The sequence below is a fragment of the Tenrec ecaudatus genome, chromosome 3 (genome assembly GCF_050624435.1).
Source record: "Tenrec ecaudatus isolate mTenEca1 chromosome 3, mTenEca1.hap1, whole genome shotgun sequence".
Taxonomy (NCBI): Eukaryota; Metazoa; Chordata; class Mammalia; order Afrosoricida; family Tenrecidae; genus Tenrec; species Tenrec ecaudatus.
In genome coordinates this window covers 107,831,024-107,851,844 of record NC_134532.1, presented here as the reverse complement: position 1 = coordinate 107,851,844, position 20,821 = coordinate 107,831,024, and the positions used below count along the sequence as shown (strand labels likewise).

The 20,821-nt window shown below is 49.6% G+C and overlaps 1 protein-coding gene across 1 annotated transcript; it reads right to left on the bottom strand.

Moving 5' to 3' along the window:
• Positions 1-13,259: 13,259 nt before the first annotated feature.
• NEUROG2 (neurogenin 2) lies at positions 13,260-14,099 on the bottom strand. The gene has a single exon (XM_075544845.1). It carries the CDS (start codon positions 14,097-14,099, stop codon positions 13,260-13,262), a length of 840 nt encoding a protein of 279 aa, XP_075400960.1.
• Positions 14,100-20,821: the final 6,722 nt, after the last annotated feature.

Genomic DNA, 20,821 nt, shown 5'->3' with positions numbered 1-20,821 from the left:
TTAATAGGCCTTTATTTTTCACCAGGAATGTAACAATTCGTTATCGAGCTTCGGTTGTGTGCAGAGGAGGCCTGGCAGTGCTGCGGTTACGGGCTTGGGTGCTAACCAGAAGGCTGGTCGTTCCAACTTACTAGTCACTGCACACAAGAAAGATGGGGCAGGCACCTTACATCAGGATGCATGGACTCTTCAGAGGCCTGATTGGGGCAGTTTGGCTGTGTCCTAGAAGGTCGCTGAGAGTCTATGAGTTTGGTTTGGTTTGGTTTACCAGGTGCAAGGCACGATTTAAGATGCTGGATCTTCAAACAAAGCAGAGGCACACTTGCTCTCCTGGAGCGCACATTCTAATGAGGGGAAACCAATGGAAACACACGAAGTTAGTAAGAGAGTATACGTGTTGAATATAAACCCCCTCCCGTTTAAGAAAACAAAACAAACCCTCATTTTTCTCACGATTGAGTCAATTCCAACTCAGAGGCTCCCTAGAAGACAGCGTAGAACTGCCCTTTTTGATTTCTGCGAGAAATTTAAGGCTCTTTACAGGAACGGACAGCTCTGTCTTTGCCTTCCAGCAAGTGACCTTGAGGTTAGCAGTTCGACGTGTGATGCCCTGCCCCCGGGGCTCCTGGTTGAGTGTACTGAGAGAAAATCAAGACAGTTGGACATGTTCAAAGGCATGCGCATCCCAACTGGAACAGAGATGAAAATTGTGTCTGTAGTCAGGGCATTGAATCTAAAGGATGGACACCCTCAGAAATAAGCCATACATGTACCCCTCCAAGAAGTCATCTGCTGATTTAGATGGCTCAGGGTCTTCGCACCCTACGGAGCAAGCCAAGACTCTCCTCACTGTGGCAGATTGATATGCGACACCGCATGCAGTACACTTTGCCCAGTGTGTGAAGGAGAAGAAGAAAAAGAAGTCTTATTCTGAATTGGCAGGGACGATAAAGCAATCCAGCAGTTCTCAACCTGTGGGTCGCGACCCCTTTGAGGGTCGATTGCCCCTTTTGCGGGGTCACCCAATTCATAACAGTAGCAAAATGACAGTGATGAAGTCACAACGAAAGTAATTTTATTTTAATTGTATTAAAGGGCCGCGGCATTAGGAAGGTGGAGAACCACTGGATTAGACTATTGCTTGTGAAATGGAAGACCATAGTCCACAAGAGAGAAGCAAAATCGAGGAGCAGGGGGAAAGGAAACCTGGGGGGCAGGTGGCTGAGTTGTTTAAATTGTCGAATACCAAGATGATGAGCTGAAAATAAGCCCCCACCCAATTGACAGTTTTAAAATGGTTTAAAATAATAATAACAGGTAAAAATAACTAAACTGATGTGAAGGGAAACTCATTCACAGAAATGAAGTAAAAATCCCAGCGTCCAAGTGCAAGGCTGGTTCCTTCCATTCCACGGTCTCTCTTCTGCACCCGGCCTCTCTGCTCTGAGGCCCAGCCCCTCCCTCCTCATCAAACCAGCCCATCATGTTAATAAGAGTTGATTTGTAAATAGCGTCTCCTTCACCCCATCACTACCACCCCCACCACCCCTTTGGCCAGGCTCCTACTTTTCTGCTCAATGGCACAGATGCGGCTTTGAGCTGACTGGGACCAGGCAGCTATTAGCAGCAAATCCAGTGAGGGAAATTAAGGAAGGGACAACTAACAAAAGACAGCTCAGGACAGCCAGACTAACTTGCTCCAAGCAGTAATTAACTTTTTTTTTTAGTTCATGAAGGTAAATATGCCATCGGCACTGGTCCAGTCTAACTCTTCTTTATTAAAAGAGCGAGAGCAGAGCTATTCATGGGGATCTGAGACTTAATCTGTTTTCACCCCAAGAAGAAAAAAAAATGTTAAATTGCTTTTTGTGATGTGTTTATAGATCCATGATACCCAAATCAAGAGACACCTTTAAAGATCTGGCAGAAAGGAGGCAGATGAAGGAATATGAGTCTCTGAAGAAAAGAAATAGCCACCCGCTGCCTGGAAGCAACTTGAAAGGGAGAAATCTGTTTTTAAAGATTTGCTTTTCTCCCCCTCCTAAAATGATTGGCTCCTGTCCAGTGCATGTGCTGAATAAAAACTGAGATCGAATTCTGAGGTGCTTGGCCAGCCCTCGGGGTCTTTATGAGACCAGCTTCAGGGGGACTGCCATTCTCAAGCCTCCAAGTTTCCTTTTGTGAAGATGTCAAAGGAAATTTGAAATGGGGTTTCTGCTTGTATTTTCTGAAAAATCAACATGAGCTTTTCTCAAAGTAAAATTTCCAAATAACATGTCAAGGTAACATGCTTGGACTTTGTCCAAAAGTAAGGGTGTCTCAAAGCAAAACACTTGTACCTCACAGAGATGTGCCAAATCAGAGTCAGGGTCCCTGGGTGGCAAAGTCACCTGTGTCACTAATCGAAATCGTAGCTCTCTAAATCCACTCAGAGGGGCCCCGAAGGTCAGGTGACAGCCATGGGAACCCTATAGAGGACTGCTTGACTCACACAGAACAGTCACCATGGGTCTGAATTGAGGCCATAGCAATGAGCGACATGCGTTGGCATGGAAAGCTAGCCATGATCGCTTGAGTGAAAAATCAGAACTAGGAGAGATTTAGAAGTATCTAGGCTAACCCCCAAATTGTTAAATTAAGAAACTAAGGTCTAGCAGGTAAGATAGACCTTGCCATTCTTGTTCACACCCGCCTCACGGAAGAACACACTCTCCCCATGAACTTCGTTGACTCAACCCATTGCCTGCTGTTGCTGTTCTGAGGTGCCATCTACTAGGTTCCAGCCCATAGCGACCCTATGCACAATGGGACAAAACACTGCCCACTCCTGTGCCGTCCTCACAATTGTTCCGATGGCCCTTGTTGCAGCCACTGTGTAATCTCTCTCCCTGGGGCCTTCCTCTTGTTCGCTCTCCCTCTACTTGACTAAGCATGAAGTCCTTCTCCAGGGATTGGTCTCTCCTGACAGTGTGTCTGAAGTCTGTAAGATGACATCTCGCCCTCCTTGCATCTCAGGAGCACTCTGGCCATACTTCTTCCATGACAGATTTGTTGGTTCTTTTGGAAGTCCGTGGTAATTGCTATATTCTTTGCCAGCACCACAATTCAAATGCACTGATTCTTCGTCAGTCTTCCTTATTCAATGTGCAACTTTCACACCCATTGTTCTGGGTTCCCCAAAAGTCTCATTGCAGAATCTAAGTTAACACATTAATTGCAGTACTTCAGTTCAATATGTGGTGTATTCATACCACAGCTTTGGGAAAATAGGATCAAATGACATTATTACAGTGAATTTTAACCGTGGTGTCACAGGGAGCAAGTTACTCTTTAAATTGGTCACTAGAACTATTGAACTACCTCAGCCCCATTATGGAGAGAGATGGAAAAGATATAATTGCCTGCAAAGCTTTTTGAATAGTAGAGAGAGGCAGGTACTTATATGATGCGTGTCCTCCTGAAAAAGTGCCTTCGGTCGGTCAATAACACCATCCCAAAGCAGAATATAGCTACATATTATTATGATAATTATTTCCCACAAGGTAACTGAAGATGAGGTGAATGAAAGAACTTTATGTATGCTTACTTTTACAAAAATAAAATTAATTTGCTGAAAATAAAAACCCACTGCCATAAAATGGATTCTGATTCATGACAAACCTATACCGGATTTCCAAGACTTGTAGAATTTGACATGAGCAGACAGCCTCATCTTCCTCCTGTCGAGTGGTTGGTGCCTTTGAACCAATGGCCTTTGGTTAGTCCAGTTAGATATCTATCTGACAGTGCCCCCAGTGCATTTTTTAATAAAGCAGCTTTTATGATAGAATCTTCAAATGCATTAATTAGCGGTCATCAGCCAATTAGGATGCTTCAAAGTCTTCAGAGTTAAGTCAATGCCAAGACCTTTTATTCCACAAATATATAGAGAGTCACACTATTAATCAAGATAGGATATGCTATGCTGCAGTAATCACCACCACCAAAGTTTAGTGGCTTCAATCACATGTTTGCTCCCTCGTGCATTAGCCTCTCTTTATATGGGCATCCGGAACCCCAGTGAACTTTCATCTTTTAGTCTCCAGACAAGAAGATGCATACTAAAAATAGACTCTGGTCCAATTGAATATACCCAGAAAACCAAAAACCACTCACTGCTATCAAGTCAATGCTGACTCATAGTGAGCCTCTAAGACAGGGCAGAACTGTCCCTCTGAGTTTCTGACTCTGTAACTGGCTACCGGAGTAGAAGCAGCACCATTCTCCCACAGAGGGGCTGGTGGTTTCTAACTGCCGACCTTGCAGCTAGTGGACCAGGATGTAACCTCTATAACCCAGGAGAGAAGGAAAACCAATGTTGATGAAGACTGAAAATGCCTTCCAGGAGCCTTGGTGGCCCTGTCAGGTAAGCATTGGACTACTAATGACAAGTGGGCAGTTCAAACCCACTAGCTGCTCCACAGGAGGAAGATAGGACTGTCTGCTGCCATACAGACTGACAGCCTCAGAAGTCCTCTGTAGAAGCCTATACTGGTCTAGGATTCCAGGAGAGTTCTGTGCAAGTAACACTGAAAAGCCCTCTTTAATTTTTTTTTCACTACATATAACATTTGTTTTTCACTCCAATCTTTTTGATACTTTCCGGATTAAAGATGGGATCAGGTGGAATCTCCTTCATCCATTAAAAATGATAGCCATTTCCACTGTAGAGAACCATATTAGGCCCCCCATTGGAAATGTTGGTGCCTATATGTCCACTGTCACATAGACAGGTCTCAAAGCACAATCTCCCTTTAATTCAGAAGAAACGCAAGATGTGAATTGAGGATTATGGGGCTGTGTGACTGCTTCCCTACCTGCACAATTGTTTTCTTTGTTGTCTATTTCCAAATAGTAGTCATTTTGAAGGATAAAGGACATATTGCTAGTTTAAATAGATTTTATTTTAAACTCACTGTTGTCATTCTGATCGTTGTGATAGGCAAGGAATATGAATGCATTAACATAACTCTGATCTAGAGTTTATGGCTCGAATTTCTTCCCGATAGATTCCTAGATAATGTCCAAAATGTTACCTCACTCGATTTTGTTCCCACGTTTATTTGGGAAGTCAGGCAAGAGAATAAATGGTCCATACCCTCATGTGATGTGTCAGTGGAGACAATGTTGAGAAATCTCTGAAAATCACATTAAATTCATCCCAGAACCTTTCAACTTTTTATTACTTTGATGCATGGCAAGAATTATGTATTACAGGACGAAAGTAATGGCAAGGCTGGGCGTTGGTGGGGTGACTCTTGTCACACTGGGGCGTTGGTGGGGTGACTCTTGTCACACTGGGGCGTTGGTGGGGTGACTCTTGTCACACTGGCACTAGTTTGGCTCCTCTCTGCTCTTCTTCGCCAAGGAGGCGATAAACCCCCTTAGGAGTCATAGAGCTGCTGTGGAGCCCTGACAGTGCGAGAAGCTTTTATACCGACATACAACACACAAAGGGATCATAAACACATTTGAAAAGGAAGATGACCTCTTCGTCACGAGGAATTAGGCTTTATTGCAAGCTGCTGCCATGGAAACTAGCCTCAGTTCTCTGCATGGTTGTTGTTGTGTTTTTCCCTCTGCGTGTTTTAAAGGTTCCTGTTTCTATGTTACATGGACCTCTGCACTCACACTTAATGGTTTCTAGATCAATGAAATGAGCTAGGTTCTGGTTCTAGGTAGGCCCCAAGAAGTGGAAACAGTGGTGTGTTTGAGAGGGGGGGTGACTGGGGAGATGGGAATAAGAGAGAGCACACAATTGGGACGCACGTGGGATGAGACCAGGTAGCCCCAAAGGAGGAGGAGAGACACAGAGAAGGTGCTGATGGAATTATTCAGAGGGGAGGGCGCTGTGGGGAGAAACATTGTGGCAGCCTGTCCATAATACGCCAAGACCAAGGCGGGAAATACATGCACTGTTTGTATGGAAACGTTTAAGGTCAGTCGAGCTCCGAGCAGCCTTCTTTGACTAAGGGTGCCCTCTGGAAAAGGCGCTCTGGTGGCAAGTGGTTACACATTGCGTTGCTAGTTGAAAAGTCAGCTGCTCGAAACCAACAGCTACTCAATGGGAGGAAAAGGAGGCTTTATACTGCGGTAAAGTTCCCGTTTGGGACAGCCACAGGGGGTGGGCAGGGAATTCTAATCTATGCTACTGGTCACGATGAGTTCGAATCCACTTGATGACAGTGCGTTTGGATTTTTGTTTTGTTTTGTTTGGAGCCCTTTGGGGAGAACGTCAACTGTGTGTGTCCATTTTACACAGCAAGGTGCTAAGTCGAATACCTGCCAGGTGACACGGATGGAAAGAGCTATCCCTAATGTACAATCCAAGTGAAACGTATACTTTCACCAGGGGGAGGCTTGGGTCCCAGGCCCTTTTATTTAAGTTCTGTGTGAACATTGCTATAAGGAAAAACTAATGCCGAGACCATTACAGCTTCAGGAAAGGAGAAAGAAGAGGGAGGGGCTTCCGATGATGCAGCCAGCCCCGTAGCTGGAAGGGTGGCAGGGTCTCAGAAAAAATAGTCTGGGGTCAACTCAGGAGGGCCCAGGACTTGGCGGGGAGGGGGTTTCCTAAACCCTCCTTTTCTGCCCCACCTCCAAGCGGGTCCCTCCAGCAGGCGACACCACTCCAGATTGCAGGGGGGAGTCAGTGCCAGCCTTGGGCCTTTTACCTGCATCCCCCTGTCTGAAAACCAAATTGCCCTTTGCCCCTTGCTGCGCTAAAGGCTGGAGGAGCCAGAGAAGGCGAGGGGAAGGGTTGCTCTTGTTCGCTGCCCCCATATGACACCCCCCTCCACTCCCCTTTCCTGACCCTGGCTCGAGTAAGAAAAGGAAGAGAAAAAAAGCATTTGTTGTCGTGCGCACACCATCAGGATCCGTTCCCACTCTGTCCTTCGGACGCTCACCACCTTGCAGAGAAAGAATAGCCGCGGCGCCCTGGCCCTGGAGTTCTGCTTTCCGGATGACTGCATTTCTTTACTTGCCTCTCTCGTCGGGGACCATCTGAAAGTGCCCCCAAGCTGCGTTCCCACGGGACACCCCCCACACCCTACACACACACACACACACACACACGTCCCGGATTACACTCGGGGACTCAAGAGCGACTCATTTCAGTGTCCTGCCCAAGACGAACCCCTGCCTGGGCTGGAGAACCCCAACTAGGAAAAGTCAAAAAGGAGGCATGGGAAGAAAGACCACTCTTGTCCACTTGTCCGTGTCTGTAAGGATGGACCCACCCTTGCGCGCCCACTCGGAGCCACGTGGGGCGCCCCCCACGCAAACCCTTGGGAAAAGTAACTACAGAGAATAATGAGCCCTAAGCAGACTGAGGCGGGGAGAGAGAACGCTAGTCTTTTACTGTCCCCCTTTTTGGACATGCCTTAAGCTTAATTACGAAAGTGGATTCTTTAAAAACAAAACCGAAAAACCTGAAGGCAGCAGCTTAGGGCGGCTCTTTCTGACCCTCTCCCCCCACTCTGTCCACGGGCAGGGAAAGATCTGGATCGAGCTTTGTTGCTTCACCACCAATGGCAGATTTGGGGAGTCCAAGCCTCCGATTTCTGGACACATCAAAGCAGTGATTATGCAAATTTACCCCCTCCTTTTCCCCCCTTAAGTGTAAAAGAAAATGGAAGGGGAATTATTTATCACACAATAAGCCCCCTGCCCGGGCTGGAAACAATAGATCCGACCAGATAGCCCTTCTAGCCCGAGGCTTGGGGGAGCTCCTAGGGATTGGCGGAGCCCTCACGTTTTATTGGTCTAACCTAATTTCACTAATTCTCTTTTCACACGTCTTCTTCTGCGGATTCGGAGGCCGGGACGTTCACGCTCCCGAGAGCGCCCTGGCTGGGCCTGATTCAAGGGCCGCGGCTTTATTGAATTAATTCATTCAAAACGGGCCTGGGAGCCCGGCGCCAGGGGGGGGGGGGGGGAGAGGCCGAGCCCCGGCGGCAAGAGAAGCCGCTTGTAACGGGTTCCAGGTGTCGGTACCCAGAAGTCACAAGCGGCCCGCCCGAGGCGGTGGGGTGCGGGGCGAGGAGGTTGCCCCGCGAGCGGCGCGGCTGCAGCCCCGGGTGCGCCCACGTGCTGCCTGCAGGGCCCTCGCGCCCTCCGCACCACGACCTCCCGGGGCCCTGCCCTCGGTCGCAGGGACTCGGGGCTCAGCTCCGGGTGCGCCCGCCCAGGTCTGGCCAGGGGCGGCGGGGCCCAGTCAGCCGGCCTCCACTGGTCCTCCAGGTCCTGCCCGCCCCTCCACGTTATACTTTCCTCTTTCTTGGCCCAAGGTTGGATTGATTTAAAATCTGGTGCGGGGACCCTGAGATTCCACGAGGCCTGGGCGCTCGGAAGAAAGAAACACAGGCAAGCCGGGAACGCAGCGGCTCTCCAAGGAAGGGCTCGGAGGCTTCCAGGAACCAGCCCCGGTGCCAACCCTCGCAGCGTACCCCCGGCCGCTGGACAGATCTGGTAGCACCCCCTTCCTTTTGGGACGGGGCTCCCCGGAAAAGACTTGCCAAGGCTTTATCTGGGATACTTGTCATCAGGGAACCTTGGCAGGGTGAGGCTCAGTGGCCTTGAAGCCCCCTGGATGACCCAGGCCTGTCTCCGCTGAGTGGAAGAAAATAAGGGAAGAGAAAAGCGACCTTATTCCTGCTGCTGAAGCAGTGTCTTCGACCCTGAATCCTACTAATCCCTACAGGCTAGAGATACGAGGGGGTGGGGGGAGGGCGAGGGGGGGGATGTTTTACTGCGAGTTGGCCAGAGACGTTCTCAGAGGTAAGGGAGGCCGCAAGAACATGATTGTTTTAAACCACTGAAGGCCGTTCCCATTCAACCCCACTGGCCGCCAGCGAATGGCAACGCTAGGGGACCGAGCAGACGACCTCATAAGGTTTCTAAGGCCGAAACTCTTCACAGAAGCCGGCTGTCGCCTTTTTCTTCCTGGTGGACCCCAACTGCTGACCTCTTAGCAGTGCAACGCTTTGACCTCTGCACTAACAGGGTTCCTAGAGATCAAAGCCCATTACCCACCGCCCTCAGGTCACTTCTGACCCGTGGCTCAGTGCGCCCTGCAGGACAGAGTAGAACTGCTGCCCAGGGGTTCCTAGGTGTATATTTTTAGAGAAACTGCAGGTGTCATCTTTCGACAGAGCGGCTGCTGGGTTGGAACCGCCAGTCTCTAGCCTAAGGCTTAACCCACTGCACCACTGAGCAGCAATTTCCCGTAACCCAAAGTCTGCACTAGATGGAAAAGTCTAGAATTCCTGGAACGAAGGGCAAGCTGCTAATGTGTGGGAACCAGAAACGTAGGGACCAGGTCTTGCAAATCTGAAGGGTGCTCCCCAAAAAACCCTCAACTGCTATCGAGTCCACTCAGCGCGCGGGGTCCCTAGGACTGACTGTTTATGGAAGTAAAAAGCCTCAATCCCACCCACCCCCACCCCGCAAAGCAGCTGCTGGTTTGGAACTGCTGACCTTGTGGTTAGCAGCCTGAAACGTAAGCTACCAGGGTTCCTTTCCAAGGGGCTCTGAGCCTGAAGAAAGTGTGCAGAGGTCGTGCTAGATTCCGTTATGTCATTGGCCCTCTTCCACATCCCTGCCTTCCCCACTGCTCGTGTTCCTAAACAGCAGAGGAGGTTTGCCTTAGTCCCCGAGGGTCACCGAACAGCTTACCTCCACAGATGTGTGCCATGACCTTTATTTTATGGCAAGTTCTCAAAGGACGCACCATAGATTGTCATGGGCATCACCAGCCCCAGAGGAAGCATTACTGGGCCTCAACGCGTGTTTTAAAGCTCTCACATTGGGTATGACTTTTTAAGTCAATTTGGTATGTATCACATTACCAAAAAGTAACTAAGTTACTAAGAATAACACAATATATAAAACAGAGCGGAGTTTTCAACAGGTCTTTCTTCCCACCAGCCATGACTACTAAACCCAAACCTTTGTCAGGTCTTCTTTGGGCAAAAGTGGACTTTCTGGTGCATTAAACTTAATGTTTTCCCCAAAAGATGAGGAGAGTGGATTCAGATCAGGAACTCAGGAGAAATTATCACTAATTTTTGCAGAGCAGATTTGGCTGAAACCAGAGTAGTTGTGTGTGTGTGTGTGTGTGTGTGTGTGTGTGTGTGTGAACAACCATCACTTCTTAGAAAACATATTGTATTTTCTACCCTGTATTGCAATGGCACCTCCCCAAGTACTTAAACCTAGAATGTGTTCAATCTTCACTTAGCTATCTTTGACCCAAGACCAGTCTATTTTGGAGAAGTGTAAGTTATAAAATGTCTCAGAAATTAAGAGACCATTTTTGCTTCCTCTTTAAAGAAGTTTTCAGTATGGAGTTACTTTAACAAAGTCTGGAGTGATGGATTATTTCTTTCAGAATTTTATTCATTCCAGTGCACCCTGGATATCTTGCTTTTATGGGAGCCTGCTTTTCAAACTCACTAACTTGCTCTCCCAAATCAGCTTCCCAATAATGAATTTGTTATAGATTTTAGAGCTAGGAGGGATTTTAGAAATTAACTTGCATCCATTCAGTTTACAGCTGAAGACATTAAAGCTAAAGAAGTTTACTGTGAAATCAGATTTTTACATACTCCAAGACAATGTCACTAGATAGATGGGGTGGGGTGAGAGGGTGTGTGTGTGTGCGCTCGCACAGACTACACTGTTTAGCACCTTCAGAGGAGATGGCACTAAAATTGACTGACTATACAACTTGTATGCATTGTTTCAGCAAATGCATAAATCATTCTTATAAAATATCCCTGTAGGTAGTTGTAACAAAATACGTTTCATAAGTCCAGCTTACATATATCAATATAAACAGGTGCTTCAAAAAACTTGTAGGAAAAAATGGAATTAAAAGATAATGGAATTTTTCCATGAATTTTCTAGTATCTACAAAGGAGCCCCGGTGGTGTAGTGGTTATGTGCCGGGTTGCTAACTTCAAGGTCAGCAGTTCAAAACCACCAGCTGCTCCCTGGGAGAAAGATGTTTTTTTCTACTGTCGAGAATTACTCTCAGAAATCCACCAGGGCAGTTAACTGCAGTCATATAGGGTCTCTATGACTCAGAATTGATTCAATGGCAGTTTGGGTTGAGTTTTGTATTGCAAGACCAAAAGTCTATGTTAATTTACTTTTTGAACTTTCTAATGCATTCAGGTCAGAGCTGTCATTGTCCAATCACATTGCCCCTTTGAATCACGTGGTTTCCGTCACCAGCTCTAGCACACAAGCGCTGTTGTTTTCCTTCCTGCTGGTTTTTTATGCTCACTGATTCTGTCAGACGTTCTGGCAGTCTGGGTATAGTATTGTGATAAATAGTATTTGTCAACCTATATGAATAACATTTTGCAGGCTGAAGTAATACCTAAAGGTTACGAAGGAGAATATTTTCTCAAGTTTCTGCTCAGTTATTAATAATGTAATTCAATGCAGAAAGGTTTTACCTAACACTTTTGTTGTTAGCATTCATATGTTCTAAGAAATGTTACATTTAAGAAACTTACAACTCTTTATCACTGATTATTATATTATTAACATTGATTACAGACATGTTAAGAATTGTGTACGGTCTCATACAGTTGGCAACTCATAACACCGCGAATTATCACACTGGGTTACACTAATCCTATGACATCCCTGCTTCAAGAAATTTTAAATACTTTTTAAAAATCAGTGTTTTCTGGACTTTAGAGCTTACCGTGACTTAGTCGTTGTGTCTGTTTTTGTTTGTTTGTTTGATTCATTCTGTTTGCTCTGAAATTGATTTCTTCCGAATTTGGGCTTATATTGAGAATTACACTCTTCCTTCAGAGTTAGTCTCAAATGTGATTCAGCTTCTTGTAATTTCCTAGATTTTGTGTGCCAATAAAGTCCTACCCACAAACAGCTAAACCCTGCAGGCTTGCTGCGAGTGAGAGTGGACTAGATGTGGTGGGCCTTGTTATAGTTGATCGGACCTGGGGCGAATTTCAGAAAAGCACAAGTTCTTCTAAAACACATAGAAACAGGAAGAAGGTATATCACACACGATGGTTATGAAAATTAGATACTTTATTTATAGTTTAAGCACGAGAACAATCTTCTCTTCTTCAAGATGTAAATACATACTAGAATAGACTCTGGAATATACAAAAAATACATACTTTTCCCATGAAATGTTCCTTTATAATAAATAGAAGGGAGCACGTGTGTGGCTGATCCCGATAATGCTCCGTGTCTGCTTAGGTTTTCAGTCTGTTGATTTATTTTTAATCTCTTGAAAGAATGGGGGAGTTCCTTCTCCCCCTAAGAGGTCGAGATAAATAATGCATGAGGCAATCCTCCCTCCCGATTTTTCCCCTTTTCCTTCGCATTTTTTCTTTTGATAGAGTTCAGCCTAAATTTCCACGCTTGCATTCAATCATTACAAAAGCCTACAAATTATACAATGACTTCTAACCTGGCCCTCTAACAAAACAACTTCCCCCCCCCCTTATAAATCATAAGAGACAGATGGCAAAATGGGGAAGAAAAAGGAAAGAGAAGGACGGGACAATAGGCATTGTGACGAATCTGGGAAAGCGAAGGAACAAAGTGCACATCAGAGAGAGAAAGTTTGGTTTGACAGGTGAAATTCCCACAGCTTGCAGACAGCAATGGGAATAAAGCAGATGCCAGCCATTGCAAATCTGTGGATAATATTATTACCAGTAAAATCATTCAGCTGCTAAGATACATTTCTTTCTACTCGACATTAACATCTTTATGTAGACCAGAAGGTGACGGGATCACTGGAACCAGTTGCATACCCCCCACCCCCGCCCCGTGATTCACAGGGTCCGCTGAGTCCTCTGTGGTTACAGAGAGAGGGGAGGAGCGTCCGGTCCTCCCGGCCAACCCTGAGCTACCTCCCGGCGTCTTTCGAACCTCCAGAAGCGCAACCCGAACTCCTCTAGCCTCGTTCATAATAAGCGTCCTTGCAGCTTCACTCAATCAGAGACCTTCTCAATAAAGGGACCCCAGAGCCCAAGAATGCAAGCCAAGCCACCAGGAATCAGAAGGGCTACATCAGCTTTGTGAAGAGGGAGACGGGGATCGGGGCGTGGAAAGTGTGTGTGTGACGGGGGGTGGGGGCGGGGGGGGTGGAGAGAGGAGGGTTCGGTCGGAGCCCGAAAAGACCGCTCACTAAGGCCTGCATGGGTAACCGAGATGGCGCTCTAGATGCAATCCCTGGCTCCGGGGAGCAGAGGTGCGTAGCGGTGCTTGTCGGGCGGTGGGGGGTGCCAATAGTCCAGGTCGGAGCCCGCGGGGCTGGCGGGCGACAAAGTGCAGCTGTAAGGGGAGGTGGAGTTGGAGGACGCGGCAGAGGACGGCGCGGGGCTGTTACTGCAACTCCACGTGGAGGCGGGCGAGGGGCTGTCCCCACAGCTGCTCAGGGCCGCGCCGGCGCCTCCCGGGCTCTGCAACACCGCCTCGGAGAAGAGCGCGCCCGGCAGCACCCCGCCGCCGCCGCCGCAGTGGTCGGCCAGGCGCAGGGTCTCGGTGAGCGCCCAGATGTAGTTGTGGGCGAAGCGTAAGGTCTCGATCTTGGTGAGCTTGGCGTCCTCGGGGAACGTGGGGAGCACCTCGCGCAGCGCGTCCAACGCCGCGTTGAGGTTGTGCATGCGGTTGCGCTCGCGGTTGTTGGCCTTCAGCCTGCGGGTCTTCTTGATGCGCTGCACCGTCTCCGCCGTCTTTACGCCGCGAGACACGGCCCGGGCGCGGGAGGGTCGCCGCTTGCACTCGTGGGCCAGGCCCAGCAGCCGCGCCGGCCGGCCCACCTCGCCACCCGCGGCCGAGCCGCCGCGCGCTCCCGGGGTGGCCCCAGCCGCGCGCGGCCGCCGCGCGCCGCCGGCTGCTCCCAGCTCGTCCTCCTCTTCCTCCTCCTCTTCCTCCTCCTCCTCCTCGGCGCTGGACGTGAGCGGGGTCAGGGCCGCCGAGGCGGGCGAGGCCGAGCCGAGCAGCAGCAGGACGTCCTCTTGCTCCTTCAACTCCAAGGTCTCGGATTTGACGAACATCCTACGGCGGAGACCGCGGGGGGGGAGAGAAAGGCAAAGCAGCGGTGAGTCAGAGCGGGAGCCCGGGAGCGCGTTCGCGGCGTCCCCCGGGCTGGCCCCGCGCGCACCCGGCTGCGCGGAGCAGCATCGTTCTCAGCAGGGCTCCCCCTCCCATTCCGCGTGGCTGTCCGGCCGCTGGGGTCCCGTCCCGGAGAGGGGCCGTCCGCCAAGCCCGCGACAAAGAGTCCTCGCCGGGCCGAGGGCGTGCGGACGTCGCGCAGCCAACTGGGGGCGCAAGCGCGAAGTTGAAGGTGGCGGCGCAGGCACTTACTTAGTTCGCTCCAACTCTGCCTCCGCGTCGCGGTCCCTTGGGCGCGTGCCGGGATTCGCCGCGCAGCCGGGGACGCACGCGGGCGGCTCTTCGCGCTGCGGGGCCCCGGGTCCTGCGCTCGGGCGGCGCGGCGCCGCGGGGGACCTCTCTCCAAGGCGGCCTTGGCCAAGAGCCCCGGCGGCGGCGGCCCGCCCGAGTCTCGTGTGTTGTGGTGGCGGTGCGTGTCTGTCAGTCAGTCCCGGCCGTGCGGCTCCAGGCACGCGACTCCCAGGCACTCCAGTTAAAGCGAAGCTGCTTGTGGTTCAGTGGCTGCGTGTCTGGCACACGACTCTCCTTAAAACCCCTTATATACCACCGAGAAAACAATCAGACCTGCCCCCGGGGCCCCCACCTCCCCCCTACGGGGCCGCCGCCGCCTCCCCCCGCTCCTGTCCTGGCCCCCCTTTGCCCCTCTTTCCCTGGCCCGACTTATTCTTTTCATTGATTATCATCATTCATTTCTTTCTTCTTCACTCCCTGCCCCCCACCCCCTCCACTGGCCCCGCCATCCACCCTCCTTCTCCCCCTCCCCGTTCTCCCTCCGCCCCCCTCGATCTAATCAGCATAAAATGGCTCTAAAGCTCCTGGTGGAGCTCCAGGCTGAGGCCGGAGTTACCCAAGCCCCGGCGGCGGCGGCCGCGGCTCAAGCTGCGGCTGTTGTCGCCGCCGCTGCCCATTGTGATTGGTGGCTCGCGCTCGGCTGGAGCGTGCCGCTAATTTATTAATGAATGGAGGTCGCGAGGCGCAGCTGGCCAATCAGGGCGCCTCTGACTCCAGGAGGCCTGCGAGCCACGCGCGCCGGAGCCCGCTCCTTTTCAGCGGCTCATTAGGGGCCGGGGTGCTGGGGGCGGCTGGGGGGCCCCCGCGGCTGCCGCCCCCGCCCCTGTCCTCGCGGCGGTCACACTCCCCCTGCCCCTGCCCCGGCGCGCGTGCGAGTGCGAGTGCGCGCGCGCGCTTGCCACACCGGCGCGGCCCGGCCTCCCGCTCCGGAGCGCAGGGAGCAGAGGAATTAGTTAATGGGGGTCAGAATCCTGGGGAAAGCAGGCGGGCCTGTGGTGCTGCGGGGCGTCTCTTGGCAAAGCCTCTTAGGGGCTGTATCGAATAGTAAACGGTTTTAGAACGCATTCATTTGGTGAGAAGAGGAGCGGAGTGTGGGCGGCGTGCTGTGGGCCCAACGTGGGCGAGCGCATTGGGGTTCCAGAGAGACCGAGGTGGGAGGGTGAAAGCACCTGGGCGCGTGGTGGGGAGGAATTCTGCAGGTGTCTCCTGGAAGGGAAAGTCAAAAGGGAGCCCTTGATGGGTTTTAGAAGACTGGAAAGTAAAAGTACTGACATGTTAAAAGAGTTGGAAGGGAACTTTTGCTTTTATTTGTGACACTCCAGTAGTGCTACAGCTTTGGGGAGAGTGGGGTTAACCCCACGTTATGCCAGGACCAGTAAGGGGGATTCCTGTGTGGGTGGCAGCCAGCAGAGCTAGAGCTGCGGTGACATTTCTCTGACCCCTGCTCCTCCGCACTGCGGGGGGTAGGGGGGACGTTGTAGGAACATGGGCCCACATCTCCCAGATTTTCAGTGTGTGTGAAGAGGGGGGGGGGGGGTCCTGAGCTGAAGGTGTAGTGGATTTCATAGAAAACTTGTTCCAAATTGCTCATCAGCTCCCCATGCCAGCTGCCTATTCGCCCCTCATGCCCACCTTCTGGATTTACTTAGACACCGAACCGGAACGCCCAGAAAAGTGGGGGGTTCGAGTTTTAGACAGTGCATGAGTGGCTGAGATGGATCTAGACTCCTCTAACCTGGAGAGTCACCCCACTGAAACCCTGTTTACAAATTATTTAGGCAAGATAAAGTCGACGTAGGTGGTGAAAAATGGCTAAAGCAACCACAGAAATTACCTCACTGCTGTGAAGTCCATTGAGACTCATAATGACCCTACAAAGAGTTTCCAGGATGTAAATCTTTACAAAAAGCTGTCGCTTCTTTTTTCTGCTGGTTCTCCCTTCTGCCGGCCTCCAAAGGCTGGATGATTTGAACTGCTAGCTCAACAGCTACCCAGTTGCACCACCAGGACTATCCAACAAAACAAAAAAACCAAACTGACGGCCATCGAGTGGGTGCCAACTCATGGTGAGCCTATAGCACACAGCAGAACTGCACCTGTGGGTCTGGGACACTGGCAATCTTTGTGTAAGTAGAAAGCAGCGCCTTTCCTCTGGGTGCTTCCAAACTGCTGACCGTCCTTGGCGTCACCAGCTCACAATGCTGCCAGGGCTCCTCACTTGGGCAATTAGGTTTCTAGAAACGGAAAATAAGTTGTATTTTAGAGGAGAGGGCGATAAAAGTGGTTTTCTAATGTTTTGATCTGGTTTTAACTTGTTCCGTGTTTTGTGCAGGAAGGAAGGCTGAAAGGCACAGAGTAAGGAAAATGATTATTAGGTTTTGCTGAAAAAGACTTAGCTATCCGAACTCTAGATTTTCCTTCCATCTTGAAGTGATTTGAAAGCTGCCTTGATTTTCACTTGCTCTTTAACATTTGTCTCTTACAGCCCCCCTTTCAAAAGCAAGTCGCTAAATTTAAATTCCCTATACTTGAAAGCCTGCTTTCGCCCATTCTCTCCTCAGTCCTTTCATCTAACTTGTATTTATTCAATCTAAGCTGGGCAAATAACCAGAGAACGTGGTCTATATGAAGAGGGATGGGGCATCAGGATTGGCAGAAAACTCATTAACACTATGTGATATTTAATATTCGTTATCCTTTATCACCACCTTCATTCAAAGGCATCTGCTGCTGTTTGTTGGTCTGCCTTATTCATTTGTCCAGCTTTTGCATGTATATGAGTTCATTGAAAATACCTTGGCATGAGTCAAGCACACAAGGTCTTGCAAATGGTGCAACTTGCTGAAGGGGCTGAGCCTTGAAGCATTTGCTGATGGAGCTCACAGATCAGTCTTCAGTATGGGTTACACATACGCAAGGTGAAGCAAACAGAAATCCTCACCACTGGACCAATAAGGGACGTCATGATAAACAGGGAAGACTGAAGTTATCAAGAACATGATTTTACTGGGATCCACAGTGAACGGCAGTCCAGAAAGCAAATGGCGCATTGCACTGGACGGAGATCTCTGTAAAGTGGTAGAAAGCAAAACTTTCTCTTTAAGGAGCAAGTTGAACTTGACCCAAGCCAGGTATTTTCAGTCACCTCATAGTGATGCAAAAGATGGGCAAGGAATAAGGAAGACCAAGGAAGAGCTAATGTTTTGAATTTAGGCGTTATTAAAGAATAAAAGTATATCTTGAACAGCCAGAAGAACAAACAGATCTGCCCTTGATTAAGTACAACCAGGATGCTCCTTAGAAATAGGCATGGTGAGACTTCACTTTGGACAAGTTGACCAGTCCCTGCAGAAGGACACCATGCTTGTTAAAGTAGAGGGGCAGCAGGGGAGAAAGGATCTTCAATGACATGAATTAAATGATAATTGGCGGGGGTGGGGTGGGGTGGGAATCTAAGAATAACTCCTCAATCTCTTTAGAATGGCTTGGTTTTATTTCTTAAAATCCATGGTGAAGAAATTATAAAGACAGATTAGTTTCTCCAGTGCTCTGCATCTGATTCTCCCACACTTTGGGGGTCTCTGTCTCTGTATCATGGACCAGCTGATTCAGAAACGAGTAATGGAGTATGAAAGACAAGAGTCGGGGCACTAATGGAAGATGCCAGAAGTGTTGACCTGGGTTGCATTACACGTGAGCATTATTTTATAGCCAGTGATCATGGATACCAAGCCAACATACTATGCTTCTCACAGCACCCTTAAAAGGAAACCTACCCAGGGTGTGTTCTCCATAACCAGGAAATGCTTGAAGGGCCATGTGAGAGTTGACATCGAATGATTGTTGGTTTCAATGAAAGAGACGGTTCAAACCTATCAGCAAGGTTCTGAGGAAATAAGCAAAGTCTGCTCGATAATAGAATAATGTGTCAGTCCCAACTACATCACTCTGTGGGACTTCCCTGCCAAGAAAGACAAGCCAATAAATTCATTAGAAAACAAAGAAAGGTTTAGTTGATTATCAATAGAAACATACCTCTTTAGACAGGTCATTTGGGGTACTATGGTAATGCCCTGGCGGTGCAGTGGTTCTGCGATGGACTGTCATCTGCATGGTGGGCATCAGAGACTGAACTGTCTACCCCCATAGACAGTTACAGTCTCGGAAACCCACAGGGGGTCACTGTGAATCAGCACTGTTTAGATGGCAGTGAGTGAGTGAAGAAGTACTACGATATTTAGTGATAAAAACCCATTTTGGGGAAGAACAGAATCAAGTAGAATCTAAATCAAGGTTTTTAAAGGAAAACATGGTGAGCCCTAGCTGACCCTCGATGGACAGCAAGACCAGGCTGTGTCTAACTGTTACTGCTCGTGAAACAGACTTTCTGGAGTTGATTGCTAACAGTACTGGGGAGTCTGACTCCAAAGTTTTTTGGGTTTTTTATGGTCTTTTTATGTTTCCATGATGCCTTGGAGGGATACATGCTTAGCTTTGACAAATGCCAAACCTTCTGCAACTGGCTGCAAGGGAGAGGTTAATCATGCACACCTATGTGTACCATGAACCAATGGTTAGTATCAATTCCTATGTTCAGTATTAGAAACAATAACAGTGTCGGGCTAAGCTGCACGTTTCCTTTTCTGGAAATTCCCTTCCAATGGCTACAAGTATTCCAGCCTTGCAAACACTGTACATGTTCAACAAGGACATGAGCCATCTCGAGTCCGTTTAAATATGATAGCAGGAGATTGACCTGTATTTTAAAAATAAAGACTTCTTTGGATGTATACAGTGGTGTTTGTTAAATCACGTAGAGATCCTGTAAACAACAGGCGGTGAACAAAATACTCACCGCCCACGCCCTCTGCGAATGCTCTGGACTTTGGGTTCTGTGTTTGCACTGTAACCTTCCAGAACACACTTGCTCTTCCCACTTGCAGACAGACCATTTCTCGAAATTTCCACCACCCTGAAATGACCAACTAAAAAGACAGCGCCAAGAATGTGACAGCACAAACCCAGCACCTAGGCCTTCAGCTCAGTTGCCCAAAGAGCAGAACTCTATTTGTTCAGCATTTTGCTCAGTTTTGCGGAAAGAAAGCCGTTTCAATTTGTACTCAGATTTGCACAGACGTGACCAACACCCAGTAGCCTTCGTTGGACTCCTCTAGCACTCTTTTAACTTAAATAAATTCAAGAGGCACTTGTGTGGTCTCAAAGATTGTCCAGATGAAACAGGCTGAAATGTCCTGCGAAGGGGGAGGGGCAGGCCTGAATAGCGGCGCCGATGATGGCGAGCGAGGGGCCGAGCCTGTCCATGGCGTGAACTGTCCCAAGGGGTCAAACTGTTCATCTCCAGCCCCTCTTTCAGTGTGCAGCCCTACTTTAAGGGAACAAAAGCTCAAAGCAGGCAGTTATCAAGAAATGGGAACACAATGATTTAAACTCATCCCCAGTCCTTACTGGGAAAGAAAGCCAGCCACCCCCAGCCCCCATGCATGTAGCAAGAGAGAAAAAAGTGAAGTCAGGGGAGGGGTGAAAGGGGTGGAGATCTTTAGAAAGCTTTTGTTGCTTCTAAGAAGCTTGAACTTTGAGATGACCCAAGAAAAGCTCTAAAGTTTAGGGTAGGTGTTACTGCGGGAGGGGGGGGCATGGGGTACATCCCATCCACACTTCGACCTCACAAGTGGCCCCAGAGGACACTTGGGCCCCTTAGCAGAGTCATGCGGTTGAAGGTGAATGGAGGGGGGGTGGGCTGCAGACAGCGGGAAGGAGCGCACCCTTCCCAGAGAGTACCCAGAGCTACAGAGGACATTCAACGCTACAGGATAGAGTCCCGCGCCCCCCTGCAGTGGTTTCCAGGGCTGTGGATGCTGAAGTAAGCCAACTGCAGCATCTGTCTCCCAAGCAGCAACTGGGGTTTGGCAGAGAGGGCTTTTCACCGGTGCGCCACGCCACCAGACAAAAGCCAGCTTTGGGCTGCCCAGCCAGCATAGTTCAAAACGCTGCCAATTAGCGGCCACTCTGGCTGCCCGCAGGGTGAGCCCTGGGGGCGCTTTGGGTTAGCGTTGGGTGGCTAACCTCCGTGTTCCCAGCCCGTGGGAGGTGGGGTGGTGCGGAAAGATGAGACTCGGCTCTCGGCTAGACGGACGGTCTCGGAAAGACTAGGGAGGTTCGCGACCAGGCAGAGCCGACCCCATGGCAGGGCTTGTGGGGTGACGAGCCCCGGGCGTGGGCTCTTCTTCGCTGGGCCGCAAGGACAGGCTCCCATGTCAGCCAAGGGCTTTCTTGCTGAAAGTCCCACGCTCTG

Coding starts and splice junctions, on each gene's coding strand:
- NEUROG2 (XM_075544845.1), bottom strand. CDS start 14,099: ATGTTCGTCAAATCCGAGACCTTGGAGTTGAAGGAGCAAGAGGACGTC.